Raw genomic sequence first — 20,514 nt, 5'->3', positions numbered from 1 at the left:
AGTTTGATGCATTTAATGAATTGGGTAAATATTTTGTAAACATTTTATTTGCTAATTATAGATCAAAGTTGATCAATGAGAAACTGGAAGGTCTTAATCTCTGGTTAATTGATTTGTGTGGCATTAATTCATCCCTAACTATTAATTACAACACAAGAAAATAAGATCATCTTACAGATTCACTGTTATGTACTTATTTAGAGTTTATAAAAAGATGATTTAGATCCAGTTTGCTCTAAGATTTAATACAAAGCAGGCTGGTCTGATACACACCAGCTTCAGTCTGTCTTTTTAAATAAAATCAATAATTACAAACAAGAAAGTAGCCAGCGTAAACATTGTGAAAAAGAGAAAATGCAATCCAAAAATCTATTTATAAAATATGGATTCTTTTTCCTTCTAAATTTTACCTGCTTCTGCTTTCCTACCTGCTGTTGGTATTGATTATGCTGTGCCATAGTAATACAACTAATTTCTCAACTTCAGGCAGCTTAGATAGCAGAGGTGGAGGTCAAACCATTCAGGAGAGTTGGAGGCTAAGCTACTTTGATTACCCAGAGATGAGCATGCTGCTGGTGCCCACTCTGCTACTTACTGTGACCTTTCTTTATCAATAGAAGACAACACTTCACACAGATTTTCCAGGATTTTCCCTTTTTATATGGAGACTTTATATCTCCAACACTGAAGCAGTCAGAAACAGGGATTTGTGTTTGTGTTCTCTCAGAGGGACTCTTTCCCTCTTGAATCAGACTGAATTGCTCTTCTAGCCTCAGTTTGAGGCAATTTCTGTGATTGCTTGGAGGTCACCTGTTCACCTTTTGATCCAGTAAATAAACAGCTGTAAATATCTTGTGAGATTGCGTGCTGACCGCCTTATATAGAATGACATTTGGAGTCCAATCAAATTTCTTTTATACCTTTTTCTGTTTTTCTTTTTGCCACTCTTTTGTTGCTCTCTGTAAGGCCACAGAGTTGAAGGATGATCGCAGTCCGTCAGACGCGACAGTGATGACCAGCTTCACCATCCTGTTAATTGACAAGAATGACAACGCCCCAACGTTCAACAGCTCCGAATACCGGGTTCGCATCACTGAACTGGCCCAAGTGGGCTTTGCTCTGCCGCTCTACATCCAGGTGGAAGATAAAGACGAGGTGAGCAAATCACTTCCTACAGCATCATGACATGTTTAGGGGCTCCATTAGTCAAATGTCTCATCCTGCATGGAAATTTAAAGAGGGAATTATTTTGGCCAGACACAAAGACAAGACCAAAAAATTGTAGAGAAATTATTTTAGCTTTTTGTTATACTGAAACAGATAACTACTTTCATATCAGTCTGTAGAAACAACTCTAATGGCATCTCAACATCTTAACTGTTTCAAAATCTATTCATCTAATTTAAGTGTAGTTTAACTGAAGTTGCAGATAACTGCAGGAAATTTCTTCAGACATCATTGTTAGCTCATGTGTTTGTTTTTCCTCCCAGCATGCTTTGGGAAAGAGGGCTGGGAAGAAAAGGGAAATAGTTTGCATTATTATTTATATTGCAAACTATATGGATGTTTTTTTTCTGTACATAAAGTGTTTGACCTGAATGAATATGAGTTGCTAGTTAGCATTAGCATTGGGATCTAACATGATCAGTATACGTTCCACTATATGCAGTAACCTTTAGACACTAATCTGTACAGAGAAAACTATTTTCACGTCTGCTTTGCTACTCGCTCTCCCTCTTTTCCTGCTCCTCTCACACATACACATGCTCACTCACACCAGCGCATTGGTCTCAACTACAATTTAATTTGCTCTGGAAGAGATGGGATAGAGCATCAAATTATACCTAACGAGGAAAATCAATCACCACGGGTGGAGATAAGCTGAAAGCTAGTCAACTCTGATTGATTCAGGCACAGCAGCTGCCAGGGTGGAATTTGACAGATAACTGCAAGTCAAGTGGATAGAGAAATAGGTGGAGACACATGGAGAGAAGAAGGGAGAAGAAGGGAGGACAAGAAAAACTGAGATGACTGAACAGAAAGTCACCTGCAACAGAGGAAAGTTAGAGTCTGAATTATTGGTGAAACAAGGTGAAAGAGGGAGAGAAAAGAAGAGAAAATGGGAGAAGGGGAGATAGTGAAAGTATTTAGAGCCAGGTCTGTTTATCCATTCAAATGAAGTTGTGTTTATGTCTGTGTGGCTCTATCAAGCAGAGACAAGAGTACAGCGAGTGTGGCTGCATGTAGGGCTGGTGATGATCAAGGCGTTTTGCATGTGATAAGAGGCAGCTCTATAGATTTGCATATATTCTACACAAACCGTGGTGATACTCAACTCTTTAGGCAAACCTGTCAATAATAGAGGTGCAGAAAAAAAATGATTTCATAGGGAATCACAATTTCTGGTGATGGGAAATTTGAATCGATTAAAATGCCGACAAAAAAATCAATTAAAATTTTTGTTGCATGTCTATGCTGCTCCTAATGCTGTGAGCCTAATGCTGGCAATTTAAAGTGCAGAATTTTATTCACGAACCTATTTTTGTTTAAATATAAACTGATGGAATTTGATACAGTATGGAACAAAATTCAAACTTTCTGTAGATTGTTTGAATAGAAATGTTTGTGTCTGAATCAACAATCTGAATCCTATTGAATCACTTGACACAGAAAAATGAACATCTCTGGTCAGTTGGGATGTTGAAACAGTACAGGATGATTTATTCATGAAAAATGTGAAACATGTAATTACGGTAATGCCTTTTGTTATTGCGCAATAGCAAGCCCCGCCCTAAACCTCACAACTCCCAGGAGCTGACTGCTGACCAGCTCTGCAGAGCAAGGAAACTGATGGATGTCTCTCACTTTTAAAATGTTTTAATTAACTCTATAAACTAGTAGTTAGTGATACTTTTAAACAACTATCTGTATAGTAATCAGAGGACATATTGATATAGGTCATTTGGCAGTTGCCCAGAGTGGCATCATAAAGGAGGGAACACAAGCAGCAGATAAAATGACATTGTCAGCTGTGCTTTGATCGAGTTTCCTGTTGGTTTACAGACATTTGCAGTCAGTGGAACCTGTGTGTGTTCAGCAGGGTTCCCTTGCTTGGTGCTAAGGATAGAAACATGTTTTTTAGCTGAACTGCACTGCAATTTATCCATTTCAGAATCTCATTTTCTTATTTTAATTGGTTGGGGGGCAGCAGGAGGAGAGGCTCGCCCAGGGTGCCATTCATGCGATAACTGCCACTGATTATAACCACAAAGTGGAATGTGTTTTATGTGACAGACCAGCACAAAATAATGCATAATTGTTAAATAGAAGGAAAACGGATGTGTGGTTTTTAATATTTTTCACCAATACATACCTGAAAGGTGAAGCATACTTTGTGTTCAGGTCCTCTGTGTAAATACTGGGCTGAACCACATTTGATTGACATTATGATTTCTGTTTCTGTTGGGTTTTGCTCCTATCAGCTTTGCTCATGTAGATAGGGAATCTGTGAACATCAACATTCAGGTTCTAAGCGACTTGCATGTCTGGACTTTAACTGCACCATTAACACATAAACATGCTTTGATCTAAAGCAGTGTTGTTCAGTCTGTCTTCAAAAGATTTATCCAGCAAAGTTCAGATTTGACCCTGAATTGTTCATTATTAGACTTCTGTTGAACTTAACAATGGCAGGAGTCAGAAGGAGGGACATTAAATCCAACCTGAAGCTGTTGGCTTAGACCCAAAACGAGCTGGATCAATTTTAGCATCCGATCCGTGTAAAATCGGGTCAGTTGATGTATGCAGCAATTAGAATAGGTCAAAGTTAAGATTGCTTGCAATTCCTGCAACTGCATTTCCAACAGTCAGACCAAAGTAAACTGAGATCCATGAGGTTCAGAGCTACTCAGCAATTTGACAGCAATGTTGTGAGTGAGACAGAAAGTGAGCCAAAGTGGAAAGGTAAAACACATCTGCTTTGGGGGGAAAATACAAACTTGCAAAAAACAAGTAGAGTACTCACCCATGATAGAACCTCAGGAGTACAGAAAGAAAGGAAAAAAACAAAACGATTTTTGTTCAACCAGCTTTCAGTTCACTGCCGGCTGGATGGGCTTGTGTTTACACTGGCAGGATTTCAGGTACTTCAGTCCGGCTCTCACCAGTCCAGCAGTCCAGAGGACTGTCGTATTGAAAAACCTGGTCAGAGCATGAAAAGTCGGATTTTATCTGCATGTTTTAGACATAAGAATAAGAGTCAATACAGTAGGAATGTTACATCAATCGGAGGTGACTAAAGTTACTATGTGTGTAAATTAACCAAAATTACATCAGACTTTTTCTTTGGTCCTCAGCCTGATCTGACCAGGGGTGACATGTTAAGACACATGCTGTCATTTACCTGCTGGTTGTCATGGTGACGTCCTGAAAACGATGTAATCTGCATTGATGATTGGTGTCCTCTTCTTGGTTTGTGACAAACTGTTGATAGGAACTTGCATGTTTGTCTCCAGCAGTGGTTTTGTCATTGCATCTCTTCCATTAATGCCATACTTGTGGATTGCTTTGCTAACAGTTGTTCTGCCTGGAGAGTCTTCCATGTTAGCTGTGGATCTCTGCAGCTCCTCCAGAGTTACCAAAGGCCTGTTGACTTGTGGCAAAACCCTTAGTGATGTAGATTTAAAACTTAAAACCCATCTGCTTACTGTTAATTGTTCACAAGGAACTAAAACTATATGATTTTTATTTTCTGACACATTTAGTTCCTGTTATTGACTTTAAACCTCCATGTAATTCTCAACACAGTCGTTCACAACTCGGTACACCTGTGCTGTAATCTCACTTTTTATAAGTGTGAGAAAATACAGAGAGACATTTAATTTCTCTGTCTCACATTGTTACTTCTCGCTCCATGTGTGATGCTTTCTGCTCGGCAGGCATCTTTAAAACTTTTCCTGCCAGAACTTGTCATTGAACTTTGTGGCAGTCGTGTCTGACAGGATGCTTTTATTGGGGGCTTCTAGAGGCAGTAGCAAATGGACGGGCAATTACGTTTATGGGCAGTTTGAGGTGACATCCCTGCATATTGGATGGTCTTTTAAATAGGAGCCATCAGCTACAATGGTTCTCCCAGAGCTGAAAACAAAAACAAGGGGGCTATTTGAACTGTCAGCATAATGCCAACCGACCACTCCACTCGTCTCCCTCCGTTCGCCAGAATGACTGTGTGATTGGCTGCCCTGCAGCTGTATATATCAAACACAGGAGCGCCTTGGCGAAGGTTTCTTACCTGAAGACAGCCAGAGCTATTTCAGTGCTGTGATGTCACTCCCCAAATTGGTTTAGATTGTGATGCTTTCACTCTGTAAAAGTTCTGCTGCAAGGAGACTTAAGAGAAAGACGATTTTCTTTTTTGACTTTTGTGTAAACTGATCAGACAATTGTAAGCTTGTTCTAAACAGCAGCCCACTACTTCATCTCATAGTAATTCTAACAGACTTCCCAGTTCAGATAATCTGCATATCATAAACATTGTGTTGGCAAGTTGCACTGTGTCAGCTGGAAACAGAAAAGCAGGAAAATGTATCTGTATTGAGGCAGATAGTCATGGTTGTCATCTATGCTCACATCAAGCTTTTTTTTCTGCTCATAAGTCATAAAATACAATGATTACAGCTCACTGTTTTAACAGCCTTCGCCTGCTTGGTGATCATTCACTCAGCCTTAATTCAAACACATTTGTGGATAAGTTTTTAGGTTTATTATACGCTGCATCTAAAAATGAGTCAGAATTAATAGCCCTGGCAATATACTTAAGATATACAAGAGAAAAAATATACAGTCTGAACAATAAGCTGCAGATAGTTTTATATGTTTATGTATTCCTACATTTTTCTTTCTTTTTATGTAGCATATATAAAAAGTGTAATAGTAAATAAACATATGAAAGCAGTCCCCTGACATTGGTGCAGAATTAATTCAGACAATAAATGCATGCATTGATTGTATATAAGGAAATGACTGCAGAACTGCAAGTACTAAAACTTGTTCATAACTACAGTTGCAGCAAATTAAAAAGTTTAAAACAAGTGAACGTGTCAGAAACGAGGATGGATGATGAGCCAGGTTTCCATTTTGTTACCACTCACAGTAAGAAGGATGGTAATGGAGGTAGAACAAGGGGGTGATCCCAGAAATACGACCTTTCAGTCCCACAGGGACAAATCTAAACATGGAGTTTGCTGAGCTCCTCTGGGGCTCCATGCAACTATTTGCAACCGAAGGATGAAGATGTGGGAGAAAACAGTTTAATCATGGAGGATCTGTGATGATGTTTTCCTGGAAGGCCTGTCAGAGTACAAGGCATCATTAACTGTCAGGATATTTTACAAAATGAATGCTCTTTTTTGACCTTCTCACTCTGCTTACCTAAATAACACAAAAATCCAGTAGACTGGGCTAAAAGTCTACCTACCTATCATGATATCAATCTTTTTGGTGTAGAACTAGCAATTGTTGCAGCCTTGCACTGCAGTTGGACAACAGCAGTAGATCATCATTAATCAGATCCTCCACTAAACATCTTGCTGCAGTGGGTACACAGGATTTCATCTAAAATGTCTCAAAGGGGAATGTTGCTCTCAATAAATGTAGGATTAGTTATGTTTGTTTACAGTTTTTCAGTGTGAGAATAATCAATACTCTGAAATAGACTCATCAGACTTTAACTTTCAGAGCTCTATTTTATCTGTGTTTCAGTTTTGAAATGTTCTTCTCATCCTGTCTGTTGGCAGGGGGTGAACAGCATGTTCCAGGTGTTTCTGACCGGAAACAATTCAGAGTACTTCACCATCTCCCCCACGGCGGTGCAGGGGCGTGCCGACATCCGTGTCAGGGTTGCCCAGCCACTGGACTTTGAACAGATTCGGAGCTTCAGCTTCTCAGTGAGTTTTCCTTCTTCTTTTGTCTTGCTATGTTTTATCACTGAAAATATTTATGGTTGTGGAACTCCAGTTGAGACAAATACATTGCAGCAAAATAATGGAAATTCTTGCTGATATGCAAAGAATGATGATAGAGGAGCAATTTAAAAACTCATCAGATCTCAATGGGGAAAAAACTCATTTTGGATAACTATACTTATATTGTCGTGGTGATGTGTTAGGAATTAAAGGATGCAGCATCATTGAGTTGGTTTGTTTATTTGGATCCCTATTAGCCGTTAGCAAACTACATTCAAAGACATCATACAAACTGTACTTTTTTAGTAAATCTTTGATAGTTGATATTTTTTCTAGTCTTTGATAATTAACAGTGATATCAAATATATATATCAGGCCTTCAAACTAGACAAATCATTAGACATCAGTGGTAATTATGCGATTAAAATGTGCTAACTTAGAAGATTTTTACATTTTTCAGGAGATTTGACATTTAAAGGCTAAAGGTCATTTTTCTCAGCCCTCCACAAGCCCGTGGGAAACCCCGTCTCTTTGAAACTTAGGCTTAGGGCTAACTGTGAAGGGCAGGCGAGGCGTTGGGGTTCAGGCTTAACGTGTTTGAATGTCATCTGAAGATTCACTGTTACATCAGCATGTGTTCCTGTTCTTTGTGTGTTCTGTTTACTCTTCCTCGCTGTGTTTCATCAGCTGTATGGCAACGAGTCCATTTCGGATCACGTGGGATTTGCACGGGTCTTCATCGAATTGATCAATGAAAATGACAACCGGCCCATCTTCAGCCAACCTCTGTACAACATCAGCCTTCCAGAAAACACACCACCTGGTACCACGCTGCTGCAAGTCCTGGTGAGTTCTCACACTGATTACTCACTCTGGACACTAGAAATTACTCACTGGGTGGTTTTTAGTCATGACTTTTACACTGCTTGTTTCATTAGGAGTAAAAGTCTTCCAGTTGTCTTCCACTTCTGACTGGGTTCTCTTGAGACTTCGGCGTATGTGGGGTTATTTATGGCGACTGAAGCAAAGCTGCTTCAGATGGAAGTACTGGGCTGTGGTTAGCTTAATGGCATTCATTGCAGTTATTTAAGAAAAATCCATTGTAGTTGTTTTCTCCAGCCAGCTTGTGCAGCAGGAGCATTGTTTTGGCAGGATAAAGAATCCTGGTGATTACCCTGAAACTGCTGCTTATAGCTGCAAATTGAATCCTTGTGTTGTACATTTAAACCTGTTTGCCGTTTACAAAAATGAAGCCCATAACAGTACTTCACAAATAACACTTCAAATTGGATTTCTGTTTGCCGTAAAATTAGCTTTTTACACTGAGCTAACATTGCAGATGCAGATAAAATGATAAACAGCTGTGTTTATTCCCTGCAGGCCAGGTGAAGTGATCTTTAAACCACTCCTTCAGTTTCCATTCACAGCAGCAGCAGCAGCAGCAGCAGCAGCCATGTTTTAACCGTATCGGAAAATATCTCCAAGAATCTCCCCATAACTCTACATTATTATTCATTACCAGTCACTTCTGTGACAATCCACAATTCACTAGATACAAGTGCCAAAAAACATGGTGTGAAAATCAATAGTGTTTATAGACTGGGCGCTCATGAAATGGAGATTGGATGGCCTAATACCCGATACGTCTTGCTGATGTTGGCCCCATGCCGGAGCGTGTGGCCCGCCTTTGAATCCTGATTGCTGGCAGCCGAGCGCAAGCAGACTGTAAACAGAATGAGATGTGACACTTTGTGTGAGATCTGTGCTCTGGCATGAAGTGTGTCACCTCGGCACTGATGCTGTGGGAGAAAACACGGCGCGGAGAGGCAAGCTTTTCTGCAAACACGGTTAATGCTTCTGGTTTGATTAAACTTGATTACTGGAATATAGATACAAATACAAGTTCTAGAGCAGTTTTATCACATTGCAGATTGAACTTGTGTCAGAGATGCGGGAGTCCAGCAACCATAACGTAGTTTGGCAACATTTCAAAAGTCTGTCAGCAAAACGTGTCATCAAGGAGAATACAGCATGAACAGAGGAACAGGAGGTTTCCTGTGTGTTTTTATTTTCACATACATGCACACACACACACACACACACACACACACAGTTTCCAGCAAGAAAAAAGTCTAGGAATCAACTTATTTGTCTTTGAATCTGAGCAATCAGACCTCAGTTTAGTCCCAAAGCCTCCTGGCTGCTCGTTGCTTCTGTACCTCATTTGAATCTTTCGTTGCTCCAAACCACAAGGTGGAACCTGAAGATGGGATGTGACCGGGACCATATCCAACCTGTAATTAAACTCACTGATTCCTACAATGTTCTGCAGAATCCATCCAGTTCTAAAATGGTTAATGAGTAAATTACGTTTTAACATCAGTTTTTATATAAAATATTATGTATCAAGATGAATTCATGTCCATAGGGATGGAAAAATGGAAGACTTTTAAGACTTCTGCAGCATTTTTGAAAACTTGATCCACATATGTAATTAAAACAAAGTCTTGTAGTTTAATTAGATATTATTGATTTTTAATATCTAGAATTAAAATAAATAATCTCCTAATTTCTGCTCTCTTTATGGTGACTTCCAGCTCAGGGTTCATGATATGGACTTAAAGTTTTATCACAATATTTTGTTGTGCTATTATGATAATGAGAACAATATAAGAATTATTTGTTACTTCTATTTTTTACCCCACAACACAAACACTGCTCTTAAACAATATTCCCATTTGTAATACACCAGTCACATAATGAAGTGTATCACTAAGCTGCACACAGTAACTGTATTTAATCATATTTTATAATTTATTGACATTTGTTTATACTCTCATTGAATAAACAGTGGAGAAAATGAGAAAACTAACAATCCTGACAATACAGACAGTTTTGGAGGGAAAAGTCTAAACATCACTCATTTTAACTTATTGTTTCAATAATAAATCAAAATTCTTATAAGACATTTATCACAATAATTGATAAACGGTACAATAACTTCCCATCCTACCTGTACTCCCTATAGTAAGTAATAATGTGTTGATGTGTTTTTATTAAGATGAGTTTTTCTGGCTGAGATTATTAAATGATGAAAGGTTCAGCCTTTCGTAAAAACTGGATATTTTTATGTTTCTATCATTAATAAATCTACCTTTACCTTCTGCTTTGCTGTGGTGTTTGGGATGTTTGTGTTCATCTGAATCATCCTCCAGTCTTTCCAGTTTTTGTTAAAACATAAGAAGATTTTGTTTTGTTTTGTTTTTTTATTACAGATGCATTTAAAAAAAATCCCAGATTAACATGAAAGTGTGGCAGAATGAATGTGATCTTTACAAAGATGACATTAATCTCAGAATACATATTGTGTATAGTTCATGTAAGTGGATTAAACACACAGAACAGTCTGTGTAATCAGCCTGAAGGTCACATGGTGGTTGAATCCACAGCCATCCGTCTCTGGAGGCCACCTCTTCATTAATTCCTGCACAAAATTAACATTTACTTTTTATTTGCAGTTTTAGGTTTTAGTTATGTTTGTTTACCTTTATGTAAATAATTTGTTGACTTGCACAGCTGTAATCTATTAACAGCCCAGTGTTTATTCCAGTCCTGGGCTCTGATTAAACAGAGCTGCTGTGTTGAACTTTGAGGTATTTTATTAATTTCTCACCCAGAATACTGAATTTATTTTGTTTGGATCCTGACCTTTGACCTGAACACCCAGTCATGTAACACCTATAATAAAAACCCCATTAGTGACCAAAACTCTGAGCTACCAGGAGGAGAAAGTTACAATAATGAATAACGAACATAAATTATGATTAGTGTCTATAAATGTCTGTCCAAGCTGGAGCAGGAAACATCGTCCACTCAGTAATGTACGAGCTTGTAAAAAAAGCATTCATCACTTTGTCTCAACTCCACACAGTTTGTACAACACACAGCAACGGATGGATAGAAGAAATATTTGGAGTATGATGCAACATCTTCACACCTTTGAGAAGAAATGCTGTGCTGAGTAAACTGTACGGCTCGGCTTTATGAATATTACTAACACATTTTCTTTATGGGAGTCCCTGTTGGGTATAGAAATGTCATCCCAGCAGACAGATGGACCCCATAATGAGGTGAACGACTGCAATACCTGAAAACCATTAGCAATCTAATAGTGAAACAGACATAAGAGCTGAGGCTACACTGTTAATAAGACATGGAAGGAGGCAAATCTTCTGAAACCAGAGGAGTTCAGGGAGGCACTGGGCAGCCAAGGAAGAGAAACAGAGTAAAAAAAAAATCACAGTAAATATGTATAGTGACAAATAAGACTTTGTGTAACCTTTGTGGATTTTATTGTCCAACATTTCATTTGTCACTTCAGCGTCAGATTTACAGGTGTACCAGAAACACTTAAAAAGTGTTAATAATCAATTAATTTTGCTAAAAAAAAAATTACAAGTAAAAATTTATGTAATAGATTCATCAAAATTAATGTGTTTAGTTTTTAAGTTTAGATTTTTAAGAAAAGAGATCAATTTGATGCAATTTGTGGAACACAAAAAAAGTGAATTGTTGGGAAAACTTCTTGGAATTGTTTATGGGATGTCGATGTTTATTTCTGAAATAAATTAATTTGGATTAATTCAAATAGAGCTGGAAAGCAGATGAACGTCTGTGTACTTTTCTTGTAAAGTCTGAAGTATTTGGAGTGTTTTAAAGTCAGATGTTTGTTGAAAGGTAATCAGGTTATAAATAAATCTCAGGTTTCCAGCAGAAATATTCTTTTGGATTTTTAGAAATAAATGTATTAAAGTAGTTTCCTGTCTTTTCCTCTTAAGGCCTCCATCACAAACCTTTACATGTCAACACTCTCTGTAGAAGTAACTCAGAGTTCCTCCAGTCTTTCCCCACATTAAACCTGTCTCTGGTCTTCCCTCCAGTCAGGAGGTGTTTTCCAGGAGTTGTCTGTGTGATTGGAATAATGAAATGAATTTATCTCTGGAGCCGCCGTGAAGACATCCTCGCCACTTTGTTGGAGTCATTGTTAAAAAGTGTTCAGCTCGTATCTCTCGCCGGTTTGCTGTGTCTCTTATCTGGTGGTCTGCAGATAATAGAAACAGGCAGTTCAATCTTGTCACCACGCAGCGTTTGCTTTGAGCGCCCCCCACCTGTTGGTTAATGGTTTAAAGAAACAGAGGAGTCTTAAAAGCGCGTTCCTAAAACTAAAACATGCTGCTGCAGTTTGCTTCTGGCAGCTGCTCTGAACCCAACTGGCTGTTCAGATTTAACGCTGGTCTCAGAGCACTGAGTGTCTGGCATGAACACTAATGAGAATATATGCACCACTGAGTAGTTTGGTCAAAAGGTATTAAATATATACACTTGCATAAAGTTCTCTAACCTTCGTGCTTTTCAACATTTTGTCATATTTTCACAGTGAAGTGTCAGGGCCGGTGTAGATTAAAAAGTGGCCACAGAAGAGTGAATGTTTACAAAAAATACCCAACAGATTTATTGATTATTTCTGCATTTTTACAAGGTGGATATTCTGTGATATGTAAAGTTATAAATTTGCAAGAAAAAAAATTAATTTTCTATGAACAAAGCCAAAAAAAGTCTTCTGTTGTCAAAGAGTCGTAAGTTTGTTAAATTTTCTAACATTGTAAAGTCAGAAATTTGTAAGAAAAAGGTTTAGAGATTCTGCAAGGGAGATTATAAAGTCAGACATTTTGTGAAAACATTTTTTTTGAAGGTGTAATTAATAAATTTAGGGAATGCACATCTAGACATTTTACAGTGACATTTATGACTTCAACATTAAAGAATTTCTTTATTTTTTTCCTGTAAATATGTTAAATTAATTTCAGATTTTCCCGTTTTTTTGTCCTACGTGGCCAGTATATTTATTTATTTATTTATTACTTATATCTAAAATTTAATATTCTGTCTTGCATGTCAACCAGTCAAATGTTTGGCTTGGAGAGTGGATTATTGGTCTCAGTTCAGTATAAAAAATAAATAATTTCTGTATCGAGTTCAATGCTAACATTGGATCAGATTGGTACTTTCTATGTTACGAATCTTTTATGCAATGTAAGCATTCATTCAATCTCCAGATTAACCATAAAGTCTGTTTAAATGATAAAACATTTAGCTGTTTTATTTGAGACAAACAGGAAAATCCCTGTTTTAGTAAAACTGTTTCCTGTAAACCTGAGAGTGGAACCGAAAACATTTGAAGCGCATATAAGAGCCGCTAAGAAGTTAGGGTGAGAGATAATCTGACCAGCCGTTATCATGGCCTCCATCAGTCGGCCTGTCAGGAACTGTACATCTTCACTGCGGTTCTGTTTGTTATCCCTGCGGCCGTGTTTAGATGTGCAGAACAGAGACAGAATCTGTTTGCTGTTCTGCGTTTGAACTTCAGGTCATCTGTATTTTGACAGCCAGTAATTGGTTTCCTTTTCTGCACTTCTCAAAACTCTTGCAGAAAAACAAAGCAATTTTAGGAGTCAATCAATTCAAATTCAGAGTCAAACAGGATAGAAAAGCAGAGCAGCTTTAATCTGCCGCTCAGTGTGAGATGAAGGATAATCTGCAGCTGAAACCTCTCCTCCGTTTAACCTGAGTTTAAACTCTAAGCTGCTGCCTGGAAAACTCAACCAGTCCTCTGATTTCATCTACAGCTCAGAGTGGAGTTTATTTCTCAACAGTAAACCTAACCTAAGAACATCACACATCTGTGTTCATGTGAATCCGTTTCAGATGTCAGCAAACATACACAGATACACACACACACACACACACACATGCAGGCACCCGGTGTTTTCCTGCTGGCTTCACCTCTCTGATGGGAAGAAACACATCATTTAACCAAACTGGTCAGCTGAAAACTAATTTCTCCTTTGTAGTTACTGCCTGAGGACTCCGGGGTTTGCAGAGTTTATATTGGCAATCAACAATAGTGAGACTTTCCATGCAGAACCTTCTTACAAACTTAGTTTGGTTTTCAACGCTGATTTTCTGCTACCTGGTTGCCTTTTTACCTGAAGAATCTCTCCACTCCAGGTTAGGCGCTCTACTGTTGAGCATCAAAGGAAGAAAGAAGAAAGTTTAGTTATTTGAAAATAAACAGCGACATTAATTTAGATTAAATTGTGGTCCCTGCCTCAGCTGTATACTACAAAATGCTATTTACAGAAACTAGTCATCACAAATCCAATCGGATTCTGCTAAAAGAAATCTAGAATCAATGTCAGTACACTGTGAGCACTTGAAACCAAAGTCAAATTCCTCGTTTCTGTGCACAATTATGGCCAATAAAGCTGATTTTGATCCTGATCTATCATTCAGTTTTACACTTTACACTCATCACCTCAGTGTAAGCACGTGGTTTGTGTCTTTATGTAGGAATGTCAGTGGAAGACAAATCAATATTGCTGTAAACAGGACAATAGAAGAGCAGTTTTCTTGAAATTTAAGTTGAAAGGTTAATGCAAACTAATGCCACTAAGAGTAAGTACAAAAATAAATCTTAAACATGTTTCATATAGACATGTATATTCTTTCTGCTTAGCCATCTGTTTCATCCTGTGTGTGCTGCAACATTCATGGATTGTTTCCTGATTAGTGGATTTTTCAGTTGGAGGAAGAAATCTGGTCACTTCTTGTCCTCAATGAGTTAAACTCTGAATTCATTTCCTTCCAGCACGACTTCTGACTGGCAATGAAGGGAATATCATTCAGGGTTGTGCCGGTGGTTAAAGTGAAACTGTGACATTTGTGTTTTCTGCAGGTAGATCTTGGTTAGTTTTGAGATAACTGAAAGTTGTCCCTCAGCCTTGAATGCAGCTAGAGAAAGATTTTGTCCCAGCAGTAGAAGTGTTGGGAAGTGTTTGTCAGGTTTCTGTCAAATTGTGCAGTTGGTCAATGAAAACTAGTGCTGTGTTCTTGTCTAATTTCCACAATAACCTTCAGTTTATGAATGCAAAACACTTCTTATCTGTACTGACTGTATTGTCAGTATTTATCAGAGCAAAGGAGGAACATTATCTCAGCTCCCTTTCTGTCTGAGCTACCATTATCTTTTAGATTCCCATTGTGGCGATCACAAGCACCATTAGGAACCGTCTCCAGCCTTAATATCCACAGCTTTCCTTTTCTCATTAAATCTTACCCTTTCTCTTCACCCCACCTCTTTAACTTTACCATTACCTCAAACTTCCACACTATAAAAATTTTAAGCTGCCATGGTGACTAGGGGCAAATGCATAATACCCTTGTGTCTTGGACTCAGGGCCGTGGCGTGAAGTGACAGCAAATCCCTGCACATAGCAATCTCAGCCATCCATCTGAATGAAGGCCCTCTGTGTCTGAAGTTGAAAGTCTTTGGCAAGCAGTTGGCAAAGTGACTGGGCCACGCTGTCATGGTGATTGTTTGTTGGGAGAAAGTGAGCGAGTCGGTGAGTGATTGAAGAGGGAGGAGGTGGGAGATGGCTATCATCTTTCTCTCCATTCCAGCTCTCAGTCTGCGTCTGTGTGCTGCTGCAGTGAGAAAGGCTGGACTGTAGAGGCAGCAGCGGCTCCAACACTCAACCCTGCTGCTGTCACCGCTTCGATAGCTGTCACATTAACACCCCTGCTGCTATCACTGGAGCACTTATGGACCTGTCAGTCACCTGGGAGCAGAGGAGGAGGAGGGGAGGCATTTAGGGGCAAGCGTGTGCTAAAGGAGATATGTAGAGTAGAGAGGAGACAGTGGAGCTGCAGGCACGCTCTGATGCAGAGGAAAAGGCAAAGTTTACACAAAGAAAATGGAGGAAAAATCAAAAACATGGGATGTAAAAATGTGGAGAACTCTGTTGAATTCAGTGTAGTCTTCAAAAGACTTGATATTAAAACCTCTTGTGCATATTGTACATTGCAAACATATTCATACAACATGAAGTTTTGTACATTTACAAAACAATAAAAACACCAGCTTCAACTTATTCATTTGTATTAAAACAATCTAATTTGTAATATGTGTCTTTGCTGAACTTTTGGTTTAAAAAACAATACAAGATTAGAAAAGCAAATGAAAACATAATTAAAAAACATTGCTTACATGGAAAAGTTACTAAAACAACTAGTACTAAATTGTCCGTTGGAACAAAAAATTTTTTATCTATCACAACTTTAATGGTTGTTTTTTCACATTTTTATCGTCAAGAACCTGAAATGTTTTCTTGTTCTTTGATAAGTAGCTCAATCAGAAATAGAACCAGAGATTGTTACCTTTCAAGTCTATCAAAAGCTTTACTTTGGATTAAGGTCTGGACTTTGAGTTTGAGGGGGCGTGGCCAACCACAGCTTATTTACATAAAAGTGACAGATCACTAAAACAGCTCATTATGAACAGAACTCAAAATAAGCAGAACTAAGGAGGTGGAATCTGATTTTCTGGGAATCATTTTCTGCATGAAATATAATGAAAATGTTTGTACAGAACATAGACCTATTCTAACTTTTGTTTACATTTTGTGTAAAGCAAAAACGTAAAAGGTACACCTTAATATGCTAACATTTAAAATTATAATCTTTCTCATTATGTGCACGGTCCTATTTGCTGTAAAATTAAAATAAAAGCAAAAACAAAGTTGTTGGTGAAAGATGAATATTTTACTTAACCATTCACTGACAAATTTACAAAAACAATCAAAAATGCAAATGCACAGATGTTCCTTCAAACCCATGACAGTGCAGCCATACATTCTCTCTCATCCTGGAGCTCAGGCCCACAGAGAGCGAGCGCTCCACTCCCAGACTCAACTCGCTCTCGGTCCGCCTCTGAATCACCGTGACCAGCACTGTGCTCTGCAGAGGGGACAGCAGACACGTTCAGGTTTGGCCCCTCAACCGGCTGCAGAGCCACTGAAGTGAAACTCTATTACCACAGGCTCCCATGCTGCGATCCATCAGCAGCGTCACTGCGGCCCGCGCGCATGCAGCCTGCACACGGGAATGTTTGTGTTCGCAGAGACAAATTGTGTTAATGTGGCAGATTCCTGAGTGCTGCTCTTTACGCGGCATTTTTCTGTCACCTCTTTCATCTGCAAAACGTATGACAGGAGTTGTTGCTGTTCGCATGGCAGCGGTGGGTTTTGTGGGCAAGAATGTATCACTTTTCCCATCAGACTTAATCCAATCAACACCTCCAGAAAGTGAAGCGAGGCTTTCATGTTTTATCGTACAGTCGCAGACAGCTGTTGGAGTGAGAAATTTAAGAAAAGAGGCAAAACACAGTCGTGACAGATCATGTTATGCAGAGCCACACCAGACTCAAATGTATGCAGAGGAATAGCAGAATCAAAAAAAGACAGCAGCATATTCCTTATTCAGCTTTAATTGAGGTATCAACCTTACATAGTTCTATACTTACCACTGAACGTGTTAGTTCTTTTAAAAGTCTTTAAGTTGCTGTGTATTAAAAAATTATGAGATCAGGACTTTTCAACATGGATCAAAGGAAGCCTGAATGGAGCCACGTTGTGAAGTTTTCAATGCAGAAATGTACGATTCACTAATTTATTTCAGCTTCTTTCATTGAAATATGATGAGCAACATGCTTAAAAATGAATATTGTGCTGCATCTCTCTTCTAATAACACATTAATATTTTATAAGCTAAAAAAACAATAATCTCCGTTGTTGCTAAGAATCAAGATCGGCATCTTGTTCCTTTTGGGATGTGACATAATGACATCTTCAGCAGCAGACAGTGTAGCGCTGCAGGCGGATCAGTCACACAAACACTTTCTGATCATAAAGTCAGGATGTTATGGAGAATTAGATCTGTTCCAAAACTTTCCAGGCTCTTTCCAGGGAAAAGGGAAATAAAGTATTGACAACTGTTGTGTTTCTAGACATCTTGTCTCAATAATCAACAGAAATGTCTGTCTGCATTTCTGTCCATTTGATTTGCTGTCTGTCTGTCCATTTATCCAACCATCTGTCCATCCATCAATCCTTTCTTCCCTCCTTTCTGTATGTTTGTAGTTTTTCTGGTTTCTTTATTTGCACTTCAAACACTTTTTAAAACAGATGCAGAACCCTGGAAGTTTTGGTCTATTTTTTTATTATTATTTTGTATTTTGTATAAAATTTTAAGAAAAAACATAAAGAACGTGTGATTATCCTGCAACCATTTCTGTGTTGTCTCTGAAGCCTCCTCCTCCCTAAACCAAGACTTCTGGACCCGTTGGTGGGAACATCTTGAGGGAACTTCTTGTCCTTGGTAGACTGAACCCAACACTCACTTTTCAGTGAACTGAAACTTGGAGTAATTTAAACTCTGAACACATGTCCTGTTTTTTGTTTTTTTTTAACCTCAGATTAGCTCCTGACCAAAGAACTCTACTGTAGCTTGGTGCAGAGTTGATGTATTGCTTCCTTCTTGCAGCTCCAGGTTTCATTTCTAGACACAGCAGTTCACTTTGCCGGCTGAAAATTGATTTTCCAACTTGTTATTGTGTCTGTCTCGCTGTTCCGATCAGTTTGACATAAAATTTTAAGTGTTGCAAAAATCCAGTAGTTAAATGTGGCCTGGCCTCAATGCGCTGAAATTTTCTCAGATTTATGATGATCAGTGTCAAGATGTGATCAATTACTCTACTCAGGTAGAGGCTTCTTTTACACCAAGAACTCAAAATTCTTCAGAGATGTTCTACTTTTCAATTCTGTATGTAAATTTAGCTTTTCTTTGCATCATTTCTGGAGCTTTTGACTTAAAAGAATTAATGTCCAGATTTTTTTCCATTTGCTGAAAAATATTAAAAAAATTAATTGTTGGCCAGAAACTAACATTAAAAACAGAAGGACTGATCAAACCGTGTCTTTTCTCATCTTTTCCTTCCAGGCCACAGATGGAGACGTCGGCCCTTTTGGAATCGTCCGTTATTATTTCAGCGACGATCCTGACCAGTGAGATTAAACACATTAAACACACATGTGAAATACTTCACAAAGACACACAGCTATAAAATCTGCTCAGTAATTATGGGCCTGGTTAACAAATAAACGACAAACGCTCTTAGAAACAGGTTCGCTTGAGAATTGATTATTTTTACATCTCTTCTCATTAAATCCAGAGGAAGATTTAATTTCTCACAGAGGAACTATAAATTCTCAAAATGGTTTATTTTTCTTTAATCAATGAAAATAAATTTTTTACATGTAAGACAAATTTTGTTATAGTTTTGTATCTTTCATAAGGTCATAAAAACTTTTTTTATCCTAACTATATATATAGCGTAATCACACTTTTCTGAAAAATCGGTTCAAATGATAAATAGGAGTTTCTTGCCAATGACAGGTGGATGTGATGTAAAAAAAACTGCAAGTAAAGAGGATGTTGTCTAATGTCAGCTGTTTGTCGTCCTGCAGGTTTTCACTGGATGCAGAAACAGGCAGGGTCATTCTGAAGGCCAGCCTGGACTATGAGTTAATGCGGCGTTTCACTCTGACCGTGCTGGCGAGGGACGGCGGCGGGGAGGAAACCACCGGAAGGATCCGTATCAACGTGCTGGACATCAATGACAACACGCCGCTCTTCCAGAAGGAGGCGTATGTGGGTTCACTGCGAGAGAACGAGCAGGCGGTGCAGTCGGTGGCGCGGATCAGGGTGAGGTGTCGTTAACAGGCATGCTAACTAATCACAGACTGGTTTATATAATAAAATACGAGTTGGTCATAAACGTTGTTTTGTCCAAAAGAACATCCAATTACTATTCTCTTTATAGCAGCTTTAAAGTGCTTCATAAACACACACCTGTGACCATTTTCAGGTATTAACCCTTTATGCCAAAACCAACATTTATGAAGGTATAAAAATGCTGTTTAGATGTTTTATCTAACCTATTCCAAACTGAAATGCTGCTCAGTTAAATAGACCTCAACATGTTTCCTATTTTTTTTTGTTTTATGCTCCAAGAACTTTGGAGAGAATTCACAAACCGTTGTTTCTGCGCCGCATTCATGCTGCACATTTCACATCAAAGCGTCCAGCAGAAGGAAACATTTTGCACCTATTTAGGCATCAGGCCACAGTTGTCCTCTCATCAGCAACAAACAGAAAGTGATTAAAGAGAGAAATTGCTTTTTTAATGATTATTTTGAGCAACAGGGAATTCCAGTTATTCTTTATGAAACTTTGGGGAGGAGCATTAATGTCAGAATTGTTAGATCAGTAAATAATACTTTTAAAATGGCGTAATGATGCATTGTGCTATCTCATTAATTCAGAAATGAAAAACTGGCATCCAAATATATCAGATGGTAAAAATATTACATTTCATTCAATAAACACCCTGAACTTGTAATTGTGTGTGAAAATGAAACTATTGTTTGCATTTTACACTCAGGCACATCATTAAAACTGATGCATCAAATTCACATGCCAACAAATTGATTCTTCTTTTTCAGTTCTTGTTGTCACTACCGTCTGTTTTCCCGGTTTCACTGTAAAACCTGCACTACTGTGTTAAAGTGCATTGTATTTCAAAAAGGAAACCAGT

The 20,514-nt window shown here is 38.4% G+C and overlaps 1 protein-coding gene across 2 annotated transcripts in view; it reads left to right on the top strand.

The window, feature by feature from the left end:
• Nucleotides 1-977: 977 nt before the first annotated feature.
• Nucleotides 978-20,514, top strand: part of cdh23 (cadherin-related 23) — an 89,909-nt gene continuing 70,372 nt past the window's right edge. For both annotated transcript variants that reach the window (XM_044135914.1, XM_044135915.1), the window contains exons 1-5: nucleotides 978-1,155; nucleotides 6,795-6,944; nucleotides 7,650-7,808; nucleotides 18,858-18,922; nucleotides 19,385-19,622. In XM_044135914.1, the coding sequence (XP_043991849.1) occupies nucleotides 1,012-1,155; nucleotides 6,795-6,944; nucleotides 7,650-7,808; nucleotides 18,858-18,922; nucleotides 19,385-19,622 (756 nt within the window). In that variant the 5' untranslated portion in view covers nucleotides 978-1,011. The remainder of the gene's footprint in view (nucleotides 1,156-6,794; nucleotides 6,945-7,649; nucleotides 7,809-18,857; nucleotides 18,923-19,384; nucleotides 19,623-20,514) is intronic.

The sequence above is a fragment of the Gambusia affinis genome, linkage group LG13, assembly GCF_019740435.1.
Source record: "Gambusia affinis linkage group LG13, SWU_Gaff_1.0, whole genome shotgun sequence".
Taxonomy (NCBI): domain Eukaryota; kingdom Metazoa; phylum Chordata; class Actinopteri; order Cyprinodontiformes; family Poeciliidae; genus Gambusia; species Gambusia affinis.
The sequence above is the reverse complement of the archived record's forward strand: the minus strand, read 5'-3'. Positions and strand labels throughout refer to the sequence as shown.